Source organism: Cnephaeus nilssonii, assembly GCF_951640355.1.
Source record: "Cnephaeus nilssonii genome assembly, chromosome: 8".
NCBI classification, from domain to species: Eukaryota; Metazoa; Chordata; class Mammalia; order Chiroptera; family Vespertilionidae; genus Cnephaeus; species Cnephaeus nilssonii.
The window spans coordinates 40,911,833-40,928,271 of NC_137079.1; the positions used below are offsets into that span (position 1 = coordinate 40,911,833).

General features: G+C 47.5%; 1 protein-coding gene across 5 annotated transcripts in view; it reads right to left on the reverse strand.

The window, feature by feature from the left end:
* The window catches only part of FARP1 (FERM, ARH/RhoGEF and pleckstrin domain protein 1), a gene marked incomplete at its 3' end in the record, with an annotated part of 283,703 nt that overhangs the window by 30,004 nt on the left and 237,260 nt on the right, over positions 1 to 16,439 (reverse strand). For all 5 annotated transcript variants that reach the window (XM_079779461.1, XM_079779459.1, XM_079779457.1 and 2 more), the window contains 2 exons: positions 14,573 to 14,662; positions 13,350 to 13,483 (listed from right to left, as the gene is read on the reverse strand). In XM_079779461.1, the coding sequence (XP_079635587.1) occupies positions 13,350 to 13,483; positions 14,573 to 14,662 (224 nt within the window). The remainder of the gene's footprint in view (positions 1 to 13,349; positions 13,484 to 14,572; positions 14,663 to 16,439) is intronic.

The following is a 16,439-nucleotide window of genomic DNA, read 5'->3' on the forward strand; positions in this document are numbered from 1 at the left end:
AGTCTGCCGCCCCATTCACCCCCGCAAGGTCGATATAAAATCTACGTGGAGCCCTAAAAGAAACGGAATGTGCAGCGTGCTGACCTTGCAGGCAATACAATCCCCGACTATGGAGCAGGCACCCCAGGGCCCTGCCCGCTTTGGTGTCAGAGGAGATTCTTCGCAGGGAAAGTGACCAGTGAGTGACAGGGGCTCTCCCAGCAGCCCGGGTGAATCCAGGCTCGCTAGTAAGCATGCGGCTCCCCTTCTCCTCCCAACAAAGCGAAGCGTCATCTCAGTAGAGGAAACACAACAGCGGACTGAGCACCAGACTGTGCATTGGGGAGCGGGAGGGCTGACTTCTCACCTGGCGCTGTACCTGGGGGCTCCCTGACCCTGGGAAAACAGGTTTAACTTTGTCAGAAGCCTCATTTGCAAAACAAACATCCCATCCTCATGATTTCTATGATTCTAAATGGGAAAAAATAAATTACTTGTGTTTGTGTATCCATGTTAAGTAAAAGGAGAATGCATAAATAAGTGAATAAAAACCAATCTTCCATGAATATGTGGGTGGGTGGTGACTAGGTTAAAAAAGCTAACAAATTAGCCAGAGTAATAGATTATGCTCAGCTCAGTGACTAGAACACCTCCTGAGAGATGCGTGGTTAGGCAATGCCATCATTGTGCCAACATCACAGAGTGCACTTACACACACCAGATGGGACAGCCCACCACACACCTAGGCTAGATGGTACAGCCCACTGCTCTTGGCCCACAGGCCTGTACAGCAGGGGTGGGGAACCTTTTTTGCTGCCAGGGCCATTTGGATATTTATAAGCGCATTTGCAGGCCCTACAAAATTGTCAACTTAACAATTAGCCTGCTATATTTGGTCAAACATTTACAGCAAGCTTTTTTATATATATATATAAGTAAAAAGATTACACTCTAAAATAACGATCAATTGTAGAGTAAATACATAAATCAGTGGCATAGCCACAGTGCTGTACATATTGTGTGCTACACCATTGTAGACCTGCGGCAGAGCAGGTTTGCTTACACGAACGTGTGAGTAATGCGTTGTGACTGGACATTATGGTGGCTACGTCACTGGGCAACAGGAATTTTTCAGCTCCATTATAATCTTACGGGACCACCATCATATTCACGGTCCACTGTTGACTGAAACGTCGTTATGCAGCACATGACTGCTATTTATAGATGTATGCCACATGAGCCACATGTACTCTATGTGGATTTCAACATTCTTCGCTGAATTTCTATATCCTTTGAAATCCCTGGAGTGGAAAAGCCCATTTAAATATTCCTCCACATCCCTGCTTGCTGGGAAGATGTTTGTACAAGAGCTGCTTTCACTGGGCCAAGGCGCTCGCGTCTCCCGGGGGCAGCTTCAGGTAAGAGAAGCATCGCGTCCACGGGCGCCTTCGGCACATGGCCGCTTCCTGCTCTCGGCTCTTTCTGCCCATCGGTGTCGCTGCTGGGCTGCTTAAAGCCATGCCTCTTCTTCTGTGGTTTCACCCCAGACCCAGTTCGGTAAGGGGAGCAAAAGTTACACCCACTCCTGGGCAGGCTGGACCAGACCCAGATGAGACCCGACGTGGTCGCCTGGGTTCCGTCCTGTTAATGAGCCACGTGTTAAAACGCAACAAAACAGTGTTTCCAACTCTTCAGCACTCGCTCCCGAGAGTTTTCCAGCAGGTACCCACCTGTGATTGGGGCAACTGAAAAATATCATGTTTATTTTCTAAGAAAAGAAGCTTGCTTTCAAAGCACGGGGACTTTACAGTCAGGAATAACATAGATAATCCAAGAAAAACTAGCTTCCACATGTGACTGACAACGTGTATGATAAGGAAACAGTCGCCACCAACCATCATCCCCTGGGACCCTGGGTGGACAGCGGTGAGCGGGGGGGGGGGGGGGGGGGGGGGGCAGAATACAGAGGGAAGATCAGTGACCTTGAAGCGTCTTTCTTGCCTTTGAAACAAACAAATGTAAAGCTTTAAACCTTAAATAAATTTATGTAAATTAAGTATGTAAGTGATTCTCCCTCATGGGATACCCACAATACCTATCTTGTCCTAACTTCCCCATCTTCCTTGCACGTGTACTCTCCCAAGCGTCTTCCAGGGAGACCACACTGCCTTGTCTCCAGTGACTTTCACTGCTATTGACTTTGAAGGCAGGGACTTTGAACCCTTTGGGCACCGTTTTGTTTTTACAACCAATGAAAATCTTCTCCACACAAAAGCTCTTACACAAGAGAAGTAGCCCAGTCCTGGCGGAAGCGGGAGTGGAGGCTCAGAGCACTGCCCTGGAGTCCCGCTTTTGGGTAAACACCTCAAGGACTCGAGGTCTAAGCAAGTGGGAGGCGAAGGACACAGGGTGCTGGTGTTCGGTCGTGACGGGGAGGGAAGAGTGTGTCCGCCGTCTTCCTTCCACTCCACTGTGCCTCCCCTCCGAGCCTCTAAGACTGCGCTGCCCAATGCAGCCTCCACATAAGAATACTTAAATTATTACTTTACTTAGGATGACATGAAACATAATGATCCAGTTCACAAGCTACATGAGCCACATCTCAAGTGCACAACAGCCGCATGTGGCCAGGGCCTCTTACACTGACCCATGCAGACACAGAGTATTTCCATTATCACAATAAGTTCTATCGGAAAGCACTGCTCTGGACAGAACCAGAGAATAAGTAAAGTCAGTAACTACTTCTCCAGCCGCCAGGTTCATTCCTGGCCTCCAGGGAAAGTAGGCAATGGATGCAGTCATGCCCAGCTTTATACGGAACCATTTTCCTGCAAGGCCCTCTGCCTCTCAGAGACGCATTTTCCATCAGGGGGAATACAGGGTAATCCCATGAGGCTGCTTTGATTATCAAACGAGACAATTTAAGGGGAAATGCTTGAAAAGATGCTGGGGGGGGGGGGGGGGGGCGGGGAAGCAAGGTGCTTTACTGTATGCATATTTCCAGTCTTAAAGCCATGGTTTTCTTTTAACGCCTCTAGAACACTGACGATGACTTCTGTTCTGAGAGAAGTGTCAGAAGCTCATTTGGTCTCTTGTCTTGGCCTAAGAAGAGAGAACAGGCTCGCTCGTGCTCTCCCAGGCCCTGCTGCCCAATCTCATCAGGCTGGTTCTGGCTGCCTCCTTGACACAGAGCAGAGCAGAGGATGTACGTAGGATGCAAGCCCAAGGAGAATGGAAACTGTGGCCTGCTTTGTTCACTGAAGAGTGAGAAGTGACAGATATGTAGTCGGGACGCAATAAATATTCGTTGAATAAATGAAAGAAGGCCCTGGTCAACTTTGCTGACACAAGGCTGTGCATGGACCCTGCTGCACAACACACAAAACAGCAGAACTTGGGCTCTTTTACTGATGGCATTATGATAAGGAAGAGTGTAGCTCTCAGGACAGTGCCGGAGAGGGAGTGGGGGAGGGGGAAGGGGGGCTGCAATTTTTTTTATTGGGGAGGGTTTTAGCTATTGTGTGCAGACTGCCACCAGGTTCTAGAAACTGTGCTAAATGCTTTACAAACCCCTTCACCCTTCACAGGCAAGATATCACTGTCTCCACTTCCCAAGTAAAGAAACTGAGGCTTGAAGGATTCAGTGACATGCCCCAGGATACCCAGTGGTAAACAGGGATGGCGCTGGGACTCAGAGTCAGAGCTGCCTGACTTCAGAGCCTGTTTGGGGACCATCTATGTCCCTCAGACAGAGGGACAGGTCACAAGAATGTTCCAGGAGAAAGGCACTGGTCCTGATTTTACTCTAAAAGGAGTCGAGTTCTCATTGCCCCTTGTAAATGCACTCAGGGGCGACAGGAGACCTCCCCACTGGGGCAGTCATTGTTACTCCAGGAAATGATGACAGGGATTCTCCAGTCAACCAGCCTTGACAAATATGTGGATCTTGGGCAACAACAAGATAATACAGAAATGGGACCCTCTCCTTACGTGGAAGTGGGAGGTATTTACAGATAATAGCTCCAGGGGGAGCAAAGCTTTCCAGTCAGGTACACTATCCGCACGGGCAAAGCCAGCCTCAGCCATCGGCAACCTTCACAAAGTACGGTGCCAGGTCCGATCCGCGCTTCCTGATGCAGAGATGGAGCCGCCTCTCGGGACTGAGGGGCCGTGTGTGTGTGTGTGTGTGTGTGTGTGTGTGTGTGTTCATATGTGTGGAACACGGCGTGTGCTCAGGCCTGGTTCAAATACCTATCTCAACCACAAGGGGACACTGCCCCTTTGGGAGAAGATGTTCCGAGAAACTGCTTCTGATTTGAGGTAGAGCTTGCTTTCTGGGTGGTGGAGGGAGACCGGGTGGGTGGTGGTCACTGCAGAAACCCCAGGGGACTGTCAGAACAGGATCCCAGCCGGCCCCGCCTGCAGGAACCTCAGGTGTGCATGCAGCAAGCTCACGGCAGCAGGCTGGCTCACCACGGGGATTCCTTTCTGGCATTTCCCATAATGATCCCAGCTCAAACATGGGCTGGGCCAGGCAACAAGTGTTCATATCAGACATATTCCCCTCGGGGGGAAGTGCCACAGCTCACCGACTGGGATCACCGCCCCCAACACCCCTTCCTGGGCCACTTCTGAAAGGTAAAAGGGCTATTTTCACTTCCCATCTGCAGAGTATAAAGCCCTGTGACCTCCCAGACTATTGGGCAATAAAGGAAAACAATAATGGAAGATGAAAAGAGCCTCCAAGAATGAGGAACAAGATAAAAAGTGAAATGTGAGCGTTGTGAGGTGTGCCCTCAGATGAAAAAGGAACTTGGAAAACCCCAGGCTCCCCCCACAGAGTCTGAATCAATAAGAGCTGAGCTCTCCCCTCAATGTAAGGATGGTGTGAGCTTTAAACTGGGGTCCTCAGTGCAATGTGACCCACCAAGGCCTGGCTGCCAATGGTCAGAATGGAAACCCTGCAGTGAGCAAGCACACGGACCCTGAGGTCCATCCAGGCCGAGCTTCACATGAGTTCATGCAGGAAAGCACCTGGTCAGCACCTCACACAGTAACTGCACGACCAGTGGCCCTCAGGACGAGGCACTATTCTGAGGTCGCTGGTTATATATTATCTCTCTACATAAAAGCCTAAGTGACGTCCGACCGTCCGATTGGTAGCTATGAAGCGCAATGACCACTAGGGGGCAGACAGTCAACACAGGAGCTGCCGAGCTGCGGTTACTTGGCAGATGTGGTTCTCATATAACACAACCAGAACCAGAGAGGAGGGAGCCCGATTCAGGGGTGTGTCACCCGAGAACTGCCCTCTTGCAATCCGGGACCCCTTGGGGGATGTCAGAGAGCTGGTTTCAGCCCGATCCCCACAGGCCAGGCCGAGGGACCCCACCTGCGAGGGACCCCGCTCACTCCACAGACGCCCGAGCCGCGGGGCTGCCCCAGGTGTAGCTGGCCAGGGAGGGACCTCGGGAGGTTGGCTCCAGGGCATGTCCGGCCCATCTCACCCAGTCCCGCCCTGCCGGCCCCCTTCTAATTAATTTCCTTTCAATGTGCATGAATCCGTGCACCAGGGCACTAGTAAATATATGTAATTTATTGCCTTAACCATTGTTAAGTGTACAGCTCAGTGACCTTAAGTACACTCACGCTGTTGTGCAGCCACCACCACTATCCATCGCCAGAGCTTTTTCATCTTCCCAAACGGAAACTCCATATACCCCACTTCCCTCCCCAGCCCCTGGCAACTACTGTTCTGTTTTCTATCTCTAAGAATTTAACTACTCTAGGAACCTCGTATAGGTGGAATCATACAGTACCTGTCCTATTGTGTCTGGCTTATTTCACTGAGCTTCATGTCCTCCAGGTGCATCCATGCTATAGCATGTGTCAGAATGTGCTCCCTTTCTACAGCTGAAAAATATTCCAGTGTGTGGGTGTCCCACATCTTCCGTACCCACTGACGCATCAGGGGACATCTGGGCTGTCTCCACCTTTTGATGATTGTGAGCTATGCTCCAGGAACGCTGAGGTGCAAGTACCTGCTAAGCCTCTTGTTCCATTATTTTATATACCTTGGAGTGGAATACTGGATCATATGGTAATTCTATGTTTAATTTTTTGAGAAAAATATTTGTTTTTGTCCTATGACTGTTCCCTGGGGCTACTATAAAAGTGTCCCACCCGGCTGATGTGGCTCAGTGGTTGAGCGTCGACCTATGAACCAGGAGGTCACGGTTCGATCCAGGCCTGGGTTGCATTGTGGGCTTGATCCCCAGTGTGGGGTGTGCAGGAGGCGGCTGGTCAGTGGTTCTCTCTCATCATTGATGTTTCTATCTTTCTCTCCCGCTACCTTCCTCTCTGAAATCAATAAAAATATATATATTTTTAAATGTTCTATTTTGGGGGAGATGGTGATGAAACAGTTTTCTGACCACTCAATCATCTCCACTCCACTTCAGCCACCGCAGTGTCTTGGTGAGATAAAAACATTCCACCTGTAAACTTTCTGATCACAATGGCCTGCAAGCCTGTCACCCTCTGAGAGAAAAGCCTTCGAGCCCTGAAGGATGCCCCTCATCTCTCTGCCCAGGAGAACGCCCTCTGTCTTGAGCCTTCTCCCGCACACCAGGGACCTCCTTCCTGAAACCATCTCCGCCCTCCCATCTTCACTCTCCAAGACAGCCCCTCCTCTCGGACCCCTAACCCTCTTCTTTTTTTTTTCAAGTCTCTGCCGGCGTCTTCTATTGCCTTGGCTGGCTCTTGCTCTGCCATAAGTTCCATGGATGGCAAGTTGCCCCAAAGGTGTATCCAATACACCTGGCTCTGTAGTTGCAACACTCTCTTCCTTAAAGACTGGATTCTTCTTGGAGAGTAATTCCCAGATCCGCACCTGCAGCGGATTTCTTTCCCAAGCCGGAGACTAGCATTTGCAACTGCCCGCAGGACTTCACTGCGGAGCCCTGACCATCGCTGTGCCCCAAAGCAAGCTCCTCTTTCCTCTCTTACTTGCTTCTTCCTTTCTCCCTTCATGTCATGACCATCCTCCCAGTCAACTGGGTTCAAAGCTCTAGGGGACCCCCCTTCCCTCCTCTGTCCCTTGAGCCCTGACTTGTCTGCTCACTGACATCTCCACTTCCAGTCTTTCCAGTCCTCCTGCCTCCTTCGATTTCTGCACTCCTTCCAAGGGAACTGCCTCAAATTTCTTAAAAAGAAAAAAAAAAGCAGTGGATCCTTCTTGGGAACGTGTGTGCCCAGAGCCTGTCAGAGGGCCTCTTTGCAGGACTCTTCCCTGAAGCCCAGCTCCCCGCCAGCTGCAAGCCCAGCTCTGCACACTGCAGAATCCGCCAGGGCACCCTGTACCAGGCAGGTAGGACTTCATCCATCTCTGGCGAGTGGCTTGGCCAGTGTGTGCTCAGTGCCTGCCAGTCACCGCAGGGTGGGGCTGTGGGACTCCCGCCTGAACGCCAAAGGTTGAAGTGACTTCCTCTGAAGGATTTGAACAGCTGAGGAACACGTCCTTGCTCTCAAAAGGATGAGCATTCTTCATGTTTTCAGAAGTCATCAAACCTGTCTCTTTGTTTTTGAGGAAACAGAAAAACTCGGGCTTTGCCAGGATGCAACGGTCCACCCTTTTCTCGGATGTGTATACTTAGGGGAGCGCACCATTTGGACAGGGGCAGGTGTGTTTACTGAGCTGGGGTTCAGCTAATCATTTAGGAAAACTTCCTGGTAATTTTTCTCCCCTATAATCTCTCACTGTTGATGGAAGCATATGGAAGCATGGTGGCTGTCATGTAAGTACACAACTCTGGGCAACTTTAGGTGCACAGTAAACTTCAGATTTCTTTCCATTAAATAATAATTTAAAATATCACTGAATAAGGGCTGGGGTTTAGTTAATAGTGGCCAACCCTGGTCTCTGAGTTTTGACGAAAGTGTAAGGTGAAGTTAGAGACTGACATCAGGGGAGGAGGAGGGGTGAGGGATGTGCAGCAATTACTGTCCTGGCAACTTTTCTGTGACTCTAAAATTATTTCAAACTAAAGAGCTTATTTAAAACAATGATCAGCTTTCCCCCTTTCTATGTGTGGGGCAGAAGACTGAGCCCCTTCACAAGCATGGTCTCATTAGTTCAGGGAAGGGCTGTATGGGGTGGAGACTGCACTCCACATTCTACAGAAGAAATGAAACTGCAAGGGCCACGGACAGCGAGACACAGACCTCAGATGGTGGGGTGGTGAATGCGGATCGCAGTCATCCCAGCCTGCACGAGCCAACCCATGCTTTTCATGTCATAGTATATATATACACACACACAATTACATATGGTCTGTCAGTCGTAGTTCAGTGTGAACTCTTGTCTTGGTGAACTTTCCTGTGTCCATTCTTCTCACTGACTATATTCACTCACAGGCTGCCTCTTCTGTGCAGGCATTGACGGCCCACATGTCCTCGAAGGCAGACCTGGCCTGGACCTCCTTCCCCTACAGGCCCGCCCCCTCCTCTGAGAACGCAAGTCCCAGGGGGCAAAGCCTGACGCTCTCAGACTCACCCACCCGCCCACTCCTGTGTTCATTCATCGTGTGAAGAAGAAAGCAACAAGAGTTATAACCAAAACGCAAGTCAAAGGATCACAGGATCTCAGGTTTGTCGGAAGCACGCCACATCAGTGGTTCCAGAAAAGGTAGCCATCACAGTTATCGCAGAAGCACTTTAAGAAACAAGCACCTGGCTCTCCCCTCAATGATCTGATTCAGGAGGGCTGGATCGGCCTGGAAATCAGTATTTTTCCAAACTTCCGCTCCCCCAACCCCAGGTGACCCTGATGCACGGCCAGGTTTGGGGTTTCACCCAATAAATACCTGCAAACAGTCAACCTCTGCTCAAGGAGCCCCAACGGGGAGCTTATCACCCGGCGAGGCAGCTCCTCAATGCTAAGCTGCACATGGCGTTAGGAAGCCCTCTTCTGTACTCAGACACAACGCACCTCTTTGGAAATTCAATCCTTTGTTTACATGTTGTCCTCTGGGACAACCAAGAAAACATGTACTCCCTTTTTCATACGATCAGCCTGAAGAGAGTCCATCATATTTTCTAAAAACTTCTCTCTTCTAGACCAAATGCTCGTAAGTTCCAACAATCATTTTTTAAAAATAATTCTTTATTGTTGAAACTATTACATATGTCCTCCTTTTCCCCCCATTGACCCCCCTCCAGCCCATCCCCCCCTCCCCGCCCCAGGCCCTCACCGCCCCATTGTCTGTGTCCATGGGCCGTGCATATATGCATACAAGGCCAACAATCATTTTTAAAAAAATAAATGCATTCTCTTATTATTCCATTTCAAATGTGAAAGTCAGAACTGGGCAGAGTATTCTGAAGGAGCTCTGAGCCTTGACATTTCAAGGGGAAACTGTCTTCCATACTCCGGTCTCTTCCTAGTGCGGCAGTCTAGGGCAGAGGGTCGTGACCTTGGCTACATGTGGGAATCACCCAGGAAGATTTAGTCACTACTGACGCTTAGGCCTCACCTCTCAGGGATTCTCATATAACTGATCTGGGGTTCTGCCTGGATAGCAAGATTCTTTAAGCTTCCAGGTGAATTTAAAGAGAAGCCAATGTTGACAGCTACAGATACAGACACTGGCTTATCTCCATGTTATTCTATCTGCTCACACTAAACTCATTCTCATTCAGCCTTTTTCCTTGAATCCCTGTCAAGCCATGTCTTCCTCGTCATGCACTGGAAGAATTGATTAGTTGAACTTAATCACAGACTTTTACATTCATTCCTGAGACATGTCATCAATTTGGTTTGGGTCCACTCTTGCAAGGCTACTGAAGGTCATGTCAACTGAGCTGCACATGGACTATCTGCTATCCCTCTGGCTTTGAGTCTTTTATATGCTTTCTGGTATTTTCATGTAAAACATGAATAAAATTATAGATCTTTGAAAGAGACTCTACTGAAAACCCTCTAGAAAACAAATGCCAGCAGCTGGTTTTTAAGCAATTGATATTCTTTCACAGACAAGGTCCAGATGCTAAAGATTTATGGTCACGGATCAATCCAAAGGTATGGCATTTATTTCCAGAATGAAATACAGCTCTCCAACGTTCTCTCTGGGGCAAGAGCTAGTGAAAGCCACCATGCTGGGCTGCCAAGTAATGCCAACTGATGCCATGTCCTATGACCTCCCCAACATTACTTAAGTTAACTGCCTTGTGGATGAAACATGCCATAGGGACACCAGCTCTGAGCCCACAGTGTACACAGGTATATACCCTAAGCTTTCTCTGTCCTTGAACCTGTGATCAGTGACCATGTGTTTCAACCACTCAGGTCATTCTTACCTGTGTTTCTGCAGCTCATGTGCTGCCTTTTATCCTCAACAATGAAGTCAGTCACCTAACACCTGCAGCAATGTGCCATACATTCAGATCAAAATGTTGGGATGGTGACAATTTATATTAGGCATGACAACTTATCCTGCTGGGTTGGGAAAGTTAAAAATATGCTGGTTCAAGGTCTAAATGAAAGTGGTCATTAGTTCTTGCAGCATTAATAAAATACTCTCTTCCAAGTGACAAGGGGCTAGCATTGGCTGTGTCTACAAAGCTGTTGGCAACTCTGAAGGAGCCCAAGCCCCTGGGGTTTGCCTGCCAGGCTTGGGCTCCCACTGTCTCCCTTTCCCTGCTCTCCTGGGGGTGGTGGGAGGTGGGGGTAGAGGAAACACCATTGCAAGGTGAGGAATCTGCTGCTGGGATCTGGTGGTGCACAGAGCCCTGTGGAGCAGGCTGGGAGTGATCATGGTTTGTGGGTTTCCTGCAGAATGTTCAGGAATATCTTGCCCTGCTGCTTTGGTGCTGAGTGTATCGCCTCCTCTAAGGCTGACTCGGTTGGGGAGCAGTCCAGCTCCAGGTGGAGTTGGTGAGATATTTATTGTAATTTGGAGAAGCAGAGGCCACGGCTGGACCTTCAGAGCATGAGCACGGAGCCAGCTGTCCCCTGCAGGCAGCGGGCTGTGCTGGAAGGCCAGCTGGCTTGGGTCAGCACCAGATGTTCCCGAGCATCGTCTAACGGTCCTCCCAGCATCATATCCTCTGTGTGGTCTGGTGCTAGCCCCATGCGTTTCTATAGCAACCTTAATGATTTTTTTATTTGCTAATTTTTATTTTATTTGTTTAAAATTACAGCTGACATCCAATATTATTTTGCAACCTTAATGAGTACTAAGGAACATGGTCAGTTGCAAGAACATATGCTCAAACGAAGACCGGCTTGAGAAGGAAGGGATGGGCGCAGCATGTGGCAAGGCTGTGGATAAGTAGAGAAACTATTTCTGGATGAAGATCACACATCTGTTATGCATAATACCTCAACTTTGTTTCTTTTGGAGCGAAAGAATAGTTTTAAGTTTGTGCTTATTTTTTCACCTATTTACCTAAAAGCAAATATCAAAAGCTGATGTCTGTATGTGGGGCAAAGGGTCAGTATGATATGTTTTTAATATTTTTTCTTTTTATCCGCTATTTTGCATTTAAAGTGAAAATTGTAAATGTTTGAAATAATTGCTTTTAAAACAACAACAACGATGCTCTGAGCCCTGGGAAGGTGAAGACTATGTTGGCATACATCTCACTGGCCGGAAAACCAACTGTTGACAGGTTTCTCCTGAGCTGTGAAGTCTTTGCCTCCATTGTGATAGCATCATTCAACTCTGTAGGAATGATGAGGCCACAAGGCAGGTCACGACCGGGAGTCTCCAGGGAGACTAACTTGGGAAGGTAAACTAAAGTGGGATGATGTCGATTTTTTTTTTTGGTTAATTTTGAAAAGTGGTCTTTCTCTTCTACTCACAGCACCAACCTAGAGTAAGACTCTACAGTGGCACTTCCAGTCTCTCCCCACGCTCAGTGAGGCTGCCGCTGTGCCTGTTATTTCTCATCCTGGCTGACCTCTCCGCCCTGAGGCTTAGTGCAGCCTCTCACCTTTCCATCAGAGGAAAGAGAAATGGGCAGGAATTACCTCTCGGTATAAAGAACAGACAAAGCTGGATCCCTGAGCACCATCGCTTCATAGCAAAGGGAACAGCTCTACTAACCGGCCAAGCTGATGCTTGAACCCATGACCTGAGATCACCTGGGAAAGACAAACTCATCCCGGCTCCTTCAGGTCCTACAGTCTAATGTCCTGGAGACCACTTTCCTCCAAATTCTCACCTGCGGTAAGGATGCAGTATATAGTGGGTTCCATTTCTGCCAAAAACTCAGTGGAAGCCTTTTGCTATTTCTCTCCTGGCATTTTTTAAATGCGTGTTCAGTAGACCAACTCCCTCTGTGTCTACATATAACTGTGTTAACAAACCCCGGAAGAATTTTTCTCAAAAAGGTTCTACTTGAGGTAAGGATGTCTCAGATTTTGCATTCTACAGCACATAGTCCTTCATGCTTTTCCGCTCCACTCTCTCCTCCCAGATTAATGTTTACTTGGTTTCATAAACAGAGGTAACATTATTTATAACCAATCTGCTATTCACGGACATTTAGGTCATTTCTAATCTTTTAAAAAATTGTTCTATTGATTTTTAGACAGAGAGGAAGGGAGAAGGAGAGAGAAACATCAATGTGAGAAGGAAACATCGATTGGCTGCCTCCTGCACACCCCCTATGGGGGATCGAGCCCACAACCTGGGCATCGAGCTGGCAACTTGAGCATCAAGCTCGCAACTTGGGCATGTGCCCTGACTGGGAATCAAACCTGCAACCCTTCGGTGCATGGGATGATGCCCAACCAATTGAGCACACTGTCCAGGGCCATTTCTAATATTTTAATCCTGCCATAAAGATCTTTGTCATGCCATTCCACATATTAAAATCCTTAAGATAAACTCCTAGAAATGGGATTCAAGGTGCGTGTGTATTGCATAGGACTCTGTATCTTTCAAAGCACTTTTAAACACTGTGAAATATAATACTGAAAACTGCATCATGAGATACAGTATACAGACACTTGACAACTATAAAGCAAGCACCAGCAAAGTATTACCAACACCCCTAAAAGTTTCTCCCAGAAGTAACTACTACCTTTACTTCGTGACATTCATTTAATTATCATACAAAAACATGCATTTTGAAGAATTGTAAATCAAGGGGAAAAGTTTCAGGATGAGATCTAAATACATGTAGAACCTAACTGGACACGGTTTTAAGGTTGGCTTGTCTTAAGCCAGTTTCTTGCTCTTACCTTTTCTCATGACGGCTGCTTAAAAGGAACAACATAGAAGTAACAATGGAAAGAGAAAGAGGAAAGGGGTGTGTGTGGGGGGGGAGGGTGTAATATAATTGTTAAACATAACTGTACTCACCACAGGGCTAGTCGTTGCTCGATTTCCTTGAGAAAATTTGTATGAAATTTGTGCAAAGGTTCAAAGTTCGGGAAGATGAGACTCTTCAGTGTTTCGGGCATGGAGTCCTCCTTGCTCACTGTGCTCTGAAACCACTGGGAAGAAAAGGAGGCCACACTTAGAAGTGCAGAGATGAATGAGTGTCCGCAATTCAGGAGTGATGCTGCAGCCACCTGTGCCCGGAGCACAGGGGCTTTCCTACTGGGTTTGCAGCATCTCGGGGGCACCAGGGGCTTCCAGGCCTCACTGCTTGTCCCCTTTCATCAGATGGAATGAGAAGCACCCATCTCTTTACTCCCGCTTCCTGCGACTGGTTACCAAAAACCTGCCAAAGCCAGGACAGATCTCTGAAATGGGCAGCTCGTCAAATCAAAACCTCCATCTAGCCAGCTCACCGGGCAATCCTGGTTTATAGCACTGACCACCCCCTGGGTCAGTCCTTCAGGAGCTTCCATCTCCTCTCCTTTGTAAAAATGCTGAACACGAAGGTGGCTGAACCAGAGAGATAAAGCTGCTGCCTTCACACAATGTCAGTCGTTTCATAAATGTTACCTCTGTTTATGAAACCAACGCGGCAGGGCTGGGTCCCAGGATGTTTCCTGAGCACCGGCCAAGGCCCGTTACCACGCAGGACGCCCCGGAGGCGCACATACCCAATGATTCCGCTGACCTCCAGAAGGCCAGTACTTGCCCCGCACCCAGGGGTCACAAAGACATCTGCAAGGCTTTACATTTCTTTCCAAGGCTGGACAGAACTGATTAAAATAATAAAAGACAGACTTCTGGCAGATTTTGCTGACATGGCTCAATTTATTACGGAAGATAAAACGAGGCTTCTATTCCCTGTGAGGTCTCCTTCAAGCAAAAAAAATAAATAGCTACATTTGACAAGGGGCAAAATACGCGCCATGTTCTGCATCAGTGCACGCAGACAGTAAAATGTTTAGTTTTCATTTTCTCCACTTTAGACACATCCTGCCCCACACTTTAAAAAAAATCACAACTATAAAACTTTTTGTAGAGCACATTCCAAATTAATTATACTATCTTAATTTCTATAATCTAGGACCAAACTCCTGGTCAGACAATCCAACATTTAATTAGATCCAGCTTCTCTCCTAAAGCTGGGTATTCATTGAGATAAATGATGTAACCTGATGCTTTAGGGGAAATGCTACACATACCGAAGTGATGACTTCAAGGTCCTTCAGATACGTTCGCTCAGTGGTGGACACTTCCTTAGCGATGAAGTACGCTTTGTCAGTTGGGAATCTCTGCCAAGTCCATAAAAAGAAACGAGACATCGTCATTTTTTAGTATAAGTCTCCAAGAATATCTTGACTATAAGCAAGTGGAACATGGCTAACTTACCATCTTTTGTTAGCTAGTATCAAGTCTAACTAAACTCTTATGTATTCTTTTTTGTGTGAGAGGAACTATGGCTAGTAAGAGGATGGATTTCCATGATGGGAAAACAGTCTAGGGATATATTCTCCCATGCAAATATTCCCCTCAGTGAAAGGCCTCGAATGAGTAGGTTAGCCGCCAAGGAGGACTATTCGTTCAAAATTGGACATCTGAAAAGCTAATTAATTAGTAAAATGGCAAAGTGATGCAATCTTCAAGGAAATAAACGAAACAGAAACCACAATGGCCTTGGTCCTGGGTGCCGTGGCCGGTGGGGCTGGTGTTCAGAAAATAGAAGCCACGTTGTTCGTGGGCCTGCAAAGGGTGGCTGAGAAAGGGACAAGGGTGCAAGCAGCTGGGGACGCCAGTGTGACTCCATTCTCTGGAACCCACCGGTCAGGTGGGCAGGCGGCACCACTCTAGAGCAGGCCCGTCATTGGCTTTACTTTTCCTTAATTTATTTTTAAAAATTGACTAGAGAGACAGAGACAGAGACAGAGAGAGGGATTTGTTGTTGCTCTTATTTATGCATTCATTGGTTGGTTCTTGATGTGCCCTGACCGGGGGCCGAACCCACAACCTTGGCATATTGAGATGACACTCTAACCCAGTGGTCAGCGGCGGTTTGCCGCTCCGTTGACTAATGAGTTTGCCGACCACTGCTCTAACCAATTCGGCCAGAGTCTATTTTCTCTTTAAACATTAAGTAAAAAGAAATCCCTTGGTGTTAGCCACCTGGCTTGCTTCCCACAGGAGCCCACCCAGGATATGCAAGAAAGCACGAAGGCAGAGACTTGAACAGACACTGGCCCGCCATGTTCCCAGCAGCATTGTTTGCAGTTGGGAAACCACCCAACTATCCATCAACACATGAATGGACACACAAAATGTGGTACATCCATGCACTGGAATATTACTTAACCTTAAAAATGAAGAAAATTGCAATACGTGCTACAACGTGGATGAACCTTGAGGATATTCCGCTGAGTGAAATTAACCAACCACAAAGGGGTAAGAACTGTAGGATTCCACTTAGTATATGAGGTTCCTAGAGTAGTGAAATCCATAGAGACAAAAAGTAGAATAGTGGTTTCTGGGGGCTGGGGGTGGAGAATTCTTGTTCAATGGGTACAGAGTTACAGTACAAAGTTATGATGACAAAGTTCTGGAAATAAATAGTGATGATGGTTATACAATAATGCAAATGTTACTTAATGTTACCCTAGCCGGTTTGGCTCAGTGGACAGAGCATCGGCCTGCAGACTAGAGGTTCCCAGGTTCAATTCTGGTGAAGCGAGGTTGCAGGCTCTGGCCCTGGTCAGGGCGTGAGCAGGAGGCAGCCAAACAATGTTTCTCTCCATCTCTCCCTTCCACACTCTCTAAAAACTTAATGCGCAAACTTAATGTGCTTCATTATTTTCTACTCTTTTTTCTAAGTGGCAGCTGCCTTAATTGCGATCATAATAATATGAGTAATTCAATGGAGCTTCAGTTATGTGATCGATATAATAATATCTCGGGTAAGGATTAACAAAATAAAAACATTAAAAAATGTACTTCATGTCACTGAACTCTAAACCTTAAAAATGGCGAAATGGCCAGTTTTACTTTATGTATACCACTACACTTTCAAAAAAGAACAAC